Here is a 9,551-nt window from a genome sequence, read left to right as displayed (position 1 = left end):
ATATCTTCATAAAGTCAGCCAACTCCACGTATATAGGTGCATTTCTATCAAATGTATCCTACCATACATCACTAAGATGTTGAAATCCAGTTGACATCACAATAATCTTTCAAAACAGCTGGATATTTGTCATATTATAAAACATAGTCTTAAGTTCTTTGCAAATAGTCCAACACTCTCAAAAATGCATTCCGATGCTCATGATAAGGATTATTGGTATAGCTGCTCAATTTCCTTACTGAGTGCGCAATATCCAGTCTAGTGCAATTTATGATGTACACGATGCTGCCAATCATTTGAGAATACTCTAGCTGCCTGATACTATTTCTAGTATTCTTTCTTAAAGTTAGGTGTAGAAGGGAAGGATTACCCGAATCTTTAATGCCGAATCTTTTAAACCTCTTGATTACCTTTTCAATCTAATAAAATTGTGTTAAACCTAAACCATTAGAATTCCTCAGAATTTTGATGCTGAGTATAACATTTACAACACCTAAGTCTTTCATCTCAAAAGTCCTTTTAAGAACCCTCTTGGTGATTTTAATAACCTCGGCGTTATCTCAAAAAATCAACAAGTCATCGACATATAGACAAATAAACACATATCTAATTGACGTGGATTTAATGTACACATATTTGTTACATTCATTTATTCTACACCCATTTTGGATCATCACATGGTCAAATTTCTCATGCCATTATTTAGGAGCTTGTTTAAGTTCATACAATAACAAGTTTACACACTTTGTGTTCTTGTTCTTTGACCTTAAATCTTTCTGGTTGTTCCATATAAATCTCCCCGTAAAGATCACTATATAAGAATGTAATTTTCACATTCATTTGATGTACTCGCAAATTGCATAGCGATGCTATAGTAATCAATATTCTAACTGATTTTATTCTCGTTACAAATGAGTAAATATCAAAGTAGTCTAGACCTTCTTCTTCTTCTTTTTTTGTCTAAACCCTTTGGCAATAAGCCGTGCTTTATACTTATCTATGGAATCATCAGCTTTATGCTTCCTTTTGAAGATCCACTTACATTCAATTGGTTTATTTCCTAATGAAAGATTGATCTATTCCTAAATGTGATTACTTAGGATAGAATCCATCTCATTGTCAATAGCTTTTTTTTCTAGTAAGGAGCATCTAGCGTTGACATTGCCTCTTGAAACATCTGAGGCTCACCTTCTAATAGGTAGATTAAAAAGTCAGGTCTGAAAGATATTTCAATCTGTGACCTCTTGCTCCTTCGAAATTTAGCTTCTTTAGCCTCAACTTCATCATTCTCCAATTCTGATTCTCTAGGTCTCTTCTAAGAAGGTTCACCGTGAATTCCTTTCGCAAGATTTACATCCTCAAAGAGTTCAGCATCCCTTGGTTCTAGGATAATGTTGGCATGAATTTCCACATTCTTAGATTTGTGAATCAATAATCTATATGCATTACTAGTTTGAGCATAACCGATGAATATGCAATCCGCCATTATCGGCCCCAACCAAGTTTGTTTTGGAGGAGGAATCGCAACTTTGGCTAGGCACCCCCAAACTTTCAAGAAATTGTAGGATTGCAACCTTCCATTTCATAACTCATATAAAGTCTTACCTATCTTCTTATGGGGTACTTTATTAAGAATAAAGTTTGCAATTAAAACTGCTTCTCTCCACAAGTTTTAAGGTAAACCCAACTCAAGAACATGACGTTTACCATTTTCTTTAGAATTTTGTTCTTCTATTCAACAACTCTATTTTCCTGCATAGTATAAGATGCAGTTGTTTGGAGTATTATTCCTAAATTAGCACGCCACTCTTTTAGGTTGGAAGAACTATATTCTCCTCCTTTGTCGGACTTAAGCACTTTGATTCGTCTATCAAGTTGGTTCTCAACCTCATTCTTATACTTAAAAACATACTTATAACCTCATCTTTGGTAGTTAATAGATAAACATAGCAAAATCGAGTACAATCATCTATAAAAATGATGAAGTATTTATTTCCACCTCTACATTCTGCAAATTTTAAATCACATAGGTCATTATGGATTGACTGAAGAGGTTCACTCGTTCTTTCAACAGATTTGAAAGATTTCTTAGTAAACTTAGCCTCAATATAAGTCTCACACTTATAATGGGCATCCAACTCAAACTTTGGAATTAGCTCCCAAGTTTGCTAATTTCTTCATTATACTATAATTACATATCATAATCTACTATGCCATAGATAAGGAGACACAATAGTGTAAACTAGCTTTTGGGTACAAGAATTTCGAGTTTACATCAACAACAGCCACATTGGCCTTCAGTTGGTCATTGTACAAGTACCCTTTCTCTACATACATCCCCCTTTAGAAAGAACAAACTTGTCATGTTCAAATATAATTTTGAAAAAACTTCTCGACAAGTATGGGGCCAAAAATGAGATTCCTCCGAATATGGTACATGTAGCAAATTAAGCAAGGTGACTTCCTTGCCAAAAGTGAACTTCAAGATCACCCTTCCTCTATCGACAATATTTACTACTGTAGAGTTAGCCATGTAGAGCTTCTCTTCATCTTCAGCCTTCTCGTTAAATGAGATGAATGTTTATCCACACAAATATGATTTGTGGTACTTGTGTCCAATCATCAATCAGTATTGTTTGACATCAAGGATACCTCAAACATTACCACAACAATCAATCTTTCAACATCTTCTTGCTCCATCAGATGCGGTTACTTGACTGCACCACTATCATTGCCTTTGTTTGGGTGCTTCTTACAATCCTTAGCTCGATGGCTAGGCTTATTGCAGACAAAACATATTCCTTAGAATTTCTAGGACTATTCCTTTTGCTTGCTTTTACCTAGTAAGGACTTATTCCTCTTCCTATCTTGATTGGAATTGGAAAGCTCCACAATGTTGGCATTCGGTTGGATAGGAGTGTTTGGATTCCTCTTATTTTCCTCCTGACATTCCTCTTATTTTCCTCCTCAATTTTGATGTGCATAATTAGATCTTCAATCATCTATTTCCGTTTGTGCTTCAAATAATTTTTTAAGTCTGATTAGCCTAGAGGTAGCTTCTCAATAATAGCTACCACTTGGAATGATTCACTAAGTTTCATTCCCTCAGCAAAGATGTCGTTCACCATCTTGAATTCCAGGAATTTGGTAACCATGAATTTCTCGGTGTCTGCGTCTTCGGTTTTGTATTTATTTTCTAAGGACTCTCATAACTATTTAGCACTTTCAATGTTACAATAAACATTATACAAGGAATTCACCAAACAGTTAAGAATATAAGTTCGACATAAGAAATCTCTATGCTTCCAAGCCTCTAATGCCCCAAGGGTAGTAACATCTTTGCTCATCTGGACTAACAATTGGGCACACCTCCAATAAGTACTTGACAAATTCAGCATGGTCAACTAGAATAACATTTTCTTCTACCACTGTTTAAAGCCCACATTGGTGAATGTTTCCGATTTCTCATTCGGTATCAGTGGAGGTGGTACCATCAAACTAATCTGTTGAACTATAACCTCCATAAATTCAACTATACGTCATTTTGCCTATACTTTTTTGAAAAATAGTTATGGATATGCCAGTCAAGTGACTTGTGCCCGCACCATCATAAATGGTTTCAGCCCGAAGGCTGCATTTGTTGCCACAACACCAAGCAACAATATTTGAACCTCTTTGGTTCGAAACGACCATAGGAATATCTCCAAGAATAGTTTGGACATCATTGTTATCAGCCATCTTGAATTTCTAATAATACCAACGAACAGTGAGAACGATGATCATCTTAAGATTGTTGGAAAATAAAGAAGAAGAGGAGAAGAAGAAGACACGTATTGGGGAAAGATATATAACACTATTTGTTATAAATAGAAAATTTATCAAGAAAGTGACAACAAAATAAATAAGAATTGGAGGTAAAATACAGTTAACCAAATCTCCTTGAGACGATTAATTCCAATCAATAGTACAAAGTAGCTTCATGAACTTTGCATCTCAAGATACAACACCTCGAACCTGTTGGTATTAGCACTATACGAATAGAACTTTGTCAACCATTTTTTGAAACTAGCACACTCAGAGGAAAACTTGGAGAGAGAAAATGTTGGTGATTTTTCTTCTTATTGAAATGAAAATTTTGAAATCTATTTATAGAGTTTTTGAATTCATGTACAAAATCGGTACATGAACCATGAAATAAGTAGATGTAAGAACTAGTAGATGCATGAACTAAATAGATACAAAAATTAAGGAGATACATGAATCAAGAATTAAGTAGATACACATATTCAAAAAATGCATGAACTTGATAAATACACGAATTAATGAGATATGTGAACGAAAACAACGTATCTCATTTTGCTCACGTTCGTTGATCCTTTAACCCTCCATAATTACAACTATAATGGCTTTGGGAACAATTAATCGACAATTTAATGCAACAATTAATCGGTTGGAGGGTCGAACGCGATGACTTCTTGGTTTGAAGTCCTCGGCTTGAAGAGAAATGCAATTCGAGGTAATAAAGTGGGCCCGGTCTGATGGCTAAGGTGGTTGTGGTAGCGCCGTGATGGCTACGAGGTTCACGAAGTCTATGGAGATTGCGACGGATACAATGGAGTCGGCGATTGTTGCAATGAAGGTCGTCTTGAGAATTGCAGTTACACACGACGCGATAATTTTGATGAATTTCACTGAGGTATTGATGGAAATTTTACTGCGTGGGAAGCTATTTGGTTGGCTTGTGGAGAGATAGTATCTTTTATTACATGGACATCCTAGAAACTAGAACAATGAAATTGGTGAAGAATAAGTTGGAGCAATGTTGAAGATATTGCAAATCCATGCAATGTTTTCAGGTTTTCTTGGAGGCAACCCGTCAAAAGTTTGGAATCTTTTCTCCAAGCAAGAACTTTTGATCGATCTCGTTGATGTGATTCCTACTTCTGGAGAGGATTGCAATAGATATGCTCTGTCACACATAATCCGGCATTCTGAAACAGACCCAGTCGGAATGGTTAAGAAAGAGTCACAACTCGTAAGACGCATGATGCGCAAAGAAAAACTCTAGATTTTTTTTTTTTTAATTCAAAGGATAAGCTCGTTACAAAAGCGAACAGCATGAATATAAAATAGTCTAAAATCCGTAATGATTTACAAATAATAGACAATTCAAAAGATATTCAAAAAAGTGTAAATAAGACTTGGTAGAATCTAGTTAGGCGAATCCCTAAAAACTTTAACTAACGGGGACAACTTGGGTAGGCTAAGATTGTTGCATCCGAAGATATGGAGTTCGCGGAGACGAGAAAGGCGGGAAATGCTTGGAGGTAGGCTAGAAATCCGAGTGTCAGACAGTTTCAGAATTGCCAAAGATGACAATGTCCCAATGTCGTAGTCGTTTCTCCACTCTAATCTCTGGCATGACGATAAATCTATCTCTTCTAGCTTCTCCAATTTTAGTATAACTTCAGGAAACTTGTGTATAAAAGTATCCCTCATCCTAAGCACTTTCATATCTTTCAAATCCTTGACTGAAGAAGGTAACTTGTGAATCCTAGTTTGAGATAAATTTAGGGATTGCAGAGAACTGAGCTTCCCTATTCCATCTGGAAGATCGGATAGACTCCCACAGTTCTTTAGAGACAGTATCTGCAGTTTCTTCAGTGACTCGATGGACTCTCGGAGCGTACGGATTTCAGTGCCATCTAGAGCGAGATTTTTTAGAGACGTCAAGTACTTTATTGAATCGGGCATTTCCTTCAGGTGTTTGCAACCGCGAGCACTGAGACGTTTGAGATTCCCCACAGAACCTTCTTTGAAATCAATCCGACAAATGGAAGTTTCATCAATCACAAGCTCTTTCAAACCTCTCATATGACCCAAATCTGGCAATTCATGGAGGAGACTGCATCCCTTCATATTCAAATAAACCAGCTTCTTCAGTACACAAAATGATGCATTTATAATTGCTAAATTAGAGCAACCTTTCAGGATAAGTATTTCCAGTTCCATTGAAGTAGGAAATGTTGGGGTGGCAATCAATTTGACACAGCCAGTTAGATTCAAGACTTTCAGTTTTCTTGTCTGCAAGATAAATAGGATATGATGGTAAATATTTAGTTCTTGAGAAGAACGTCGTCAAAGAAAAAATGCACGAAGATTGTGGATTCATTCCACACCTGGTTAAGCAGGTCCCAACCACTCCAGTCTTTGTCAACCTGACTCCCCGACAAATTAAGAATCAACAAGTTTGGCAAATACAGATTTAGCGATTGAACATCAAAGATCTTGGGGCGCCCTCGCCAATCAAGCCACCTTAAGCTCGAGAGACGATCCCCAAAGTTTCCGCAAATATCAGCCCGATCCAGCTTGAGGAACCTCAAATGCTGAAAGCCATCAAATCGATCACATTCGAAGCTGCTATTCCCTTTAGGTTCATCACAAAACTCGAGCCCAAGCGCCTTGACTTTCTTAGTACCCTGTAAATCAAGCAAAACAAAATTAACTTTAAGACAAAAAATAGAGCTGTCTTTTAGGATCACTCTTGACGAATAATTGAATGGAAGGGACCAATAACAGCATCAACTGGCATCTATAGAAGAAAAGATGTGGCGCAGTGACCGTAGAAGTTACCTTCCTTCTGTTTAGCACATCCAGTGCTTCTTCGTGGTCGCACAGCCTACTACGCTTGCAAGGTTCATCTCTGTTCTCATTCTTGACAATTTCCCGGCCAAAATTCTTCAGTATTTCATGCATGCATAGTTCCTTATCCTCTCCGATATCTATCAAAGACCAGGTATGAAGAGCTCGAATTGATTTAGAAGGAGAATACGTACAGTCATCCCACATGTAGTAGGGGATTCTCTTGTCCATTCCGACAAAGAAGCATGCTATGTCGAGAAATATCTGTCTTTCTTTATCATTTAGGTTTGTATAGCTCTTGTTCAAGGCTGTTTCGACTTGCTCAAGTGGAGCTGCTTTCAATTCACTCAATGTTTCCCTCCACACCCTCTTTGATTTCTCAAGAAACAGAGATGAGCCTACCATCTGAAGCGCTAAAGGTAGCCCGCTGGTAGCAGCAACGATATCTGTTGACAGATTCTTGAATTCCTCACGGGGAGAGTCCGTTTGAAAAGCATGCCTGCAGAATAATCTCAGAGCTTCGTCTTGTTTCAACGGTCCAAGGGGAAAACTTTCTGCGCCATTGATTTTTTTAAGGACGTCTTGTTTTTGGGATGTCAGAATGACCCTGCTCCCTGGGCCAAGCCAATCAAGCTCTCCGACTACGTCGCCGAGCTGTTCATGACCTCCCACACCGTCAAGGAGAAGGAGGATCTTCATTCTTTTAAACCTGTTCTGAATATGAGACAGAGCATTGTCAGAACTATAAGACTTTCGGACATTTCCATTATGGAGGTCGGAAATCAGTTTCTTTTGCAGAGACAAGACCCCGCGAGGCGTAATTTTGGCTGGGATCGGCCCAAGAGAGCTACAGGCATCGAACAGATGATAAAGTTGATTATAAACATGTTTCGCCAAGGCCGTTTTACCGACCCCTGCGATGCCATGTATTAACAACATTTCACATGTGGGCCCAATATTAACCGCTTGCCTATTGCAGTAGTTAACCTTCAGCTTTGCCATTATGTCTTGCACGTGAGAATCTACTCCCACTAAATGTTTCGGCACAATTAGGTCCTCCGTCTTCAGCTTCTTCAGAACTTGCCCGACAATTTGCTTTATGAGCTCGCCATGAGGCCTGCCACATGTAAATAGAATAAAAAAGGGCAGGTAAGAGAAGGACTAAAAGCGGAAGAAAATGTATTTGTGAAGGATGCAACCGTTGTCACTGTTATGATAACGAACATAATATTGGATATGATTTAAACCTAGTTAATCTTACGCAAAAGTAGGCATGATGCATGAGAAAAGTAATCTCAGACGAGAGTGTGTCGTGGAAATTACACTTCTCTGGTTTCATCGAGATGGTATCCATTCAACTCTCCGATCCGACGGAGAGCGGACTTCCAGGAATCAATGACTTTGCCTTCATGGTTGCGCTTGTGCCCTTGCATGGACCTCCTAAAAGAGCCCCTGCAATTGCGTACATCCGACGGGTCGACATAATAGAAGACAGGGATGATGATGTGACTCTCGTTTTTCTTGCACTTTAACATTTGCTCCAATTCCATGAGGCAGCTCTTGCTGGACCCATAATCAGTGGAAATGACGGGTATTGATATCTTGGACTGCTTGATAGCCTGGATCAGCTGGGGGTGGATTTCTTCGCCGCTCTTCATCTCTTCCTTGTCCCTAAAGACATGAATCCTAGCATAAGTCAACATGTTGTATAGGCAATCCGCAAATCTATGGCGCGTGTCTGCCCCCCTGAAACTCAGGAAAACATCATAGAGTGGCCCTCTAGACGTGGATGAGGAATGCTTGGTGGCGTGGCTAATGTCCATCGTTTGTGTAGCAGATCTTGAGACACGTCCGAAGGAACTTGGTCACTTCGACGTGCACGCCCTCTGAATCGACCATCCTCACACTTATAGGCCAGGGTTGGCTTGGTTTTCGGTGAGAGCTAATTGACTGGTCGGTGGCAGTGGTGCCCGATGATCTTCTCTTTTGCCTGATTCTGCTCAATATCGGGATTAGCTTTTGAAGCTTTTTTTGGTCGATCTTCCTATTTGAGTTTTTTTTCTTTTTGTTTTGGGTTGGGGGGTTGTATTTTTCTTCCAAATGACGAAATTATACGTGGAAAAAGGACAATGAAGTCCAAAAACCTATTCCTTGTTTTATTTGGGAGACAGAGAAGGACAACACCCATTTATCACACGATGATAGCAATGGATTGGTAAGAATTTGTGACAAATGCAAGTTTTTCTGTCATATAGCTTTTTTCAGAATATTTATAGCTTCTTTTGTTTATAAACCTATTTATTCATCTATGCAAAACTTGATACACTATATGTAGTCTACTATCTTAATTCTTCAAAGGAATACCAACGGTTATTACTTCAAACCTGGTTATTACGGAGCTCTTTGGGCTGAAATTTATCTAAGATAATCACATTATTTAACTTATAATACCTCTACCCAACAAGTTCTTTTGTTGATCATTATTTCTCCTTTTTTCAGCAATCCATTATCCCCTCCTGACGAATACGTAGACAATTTAGGATTTCACTCCCTACCAATAGTTAGACAATTTAGGATCGCATGCAAACAAACAGCAGGCTCGGACTTAAAATTTTGGGTCAAAGCAATGAAAAACAACAGCTAAAGAATACGACACATTAATCTGCATGCAATCCTAAATTGTCTACTTATTGGTCAGTTGTGCAATCCTAAACTGTCTACTTAAATGTCAGGATTGAATCACTCGAGATAGATTGCTGAAAAAAGAAGAAATAATTGTTAAAAAAACATGCTGGGTAGAAGTATTATAAGTTAAATAATATGATTATCTCAAACAAATAGATACCAATGGTTGAGATATGATAAGACACCCATTAAAATATCGTGCGAAGTAGAGGATTCACATCCCA

At 38.2% G+C, this 9,551-nt stretch overlaps 1 protein-coding gene across 1 annotated transcript; it reads right to left on the bottom strand.

The window, feature by feature from the left end:
• Positions 1–5,211: 5,211 nt before the first annotated feature.
• LOC104441091 (disease resistance protein RPV1) lies at positions 5,212–8,465 on the bottom strand. The gene is made up of 4 exons (XM_039314015.1): positions 7,966–8,465; positions 6,634–7,759; positions 6,180–6,479; positions 5,212–6,084 (listed from the first exon to the last, which is right to left on the bottom strand). Exons 1-4 carry the CDS (start codon positions 8,463–8,465, stop codon positions 5,212–5,214), a joined length of 2,799 nt encoding a protein of 932 aa, XP_039169949.1.
• Between the last annotated feature and the right edge of the window lie 1,086 nt (positions 8,466–9,551).

The sequence above is a fragment of the Eucalyptus grandis genome, chromosome 5 (assembly GCF_016545825.1).
Source record: "Eucalyptus grandis isolate ANBG69807.140 chromosome 5, ASM1654582v1, whole genome shotgun sequence".
Classification (NCBI taxonomy): domain Eukaryota; kingdom Viridiplantae; phylum Streptophyta; class Magnoliopsida; order Myrtales; family Myrtaceae; genus Eucalyptus; species Eucalyptus grandis.
This window is presented reverse-complemented; position numbering and strand designations above follow the sequence as displayed.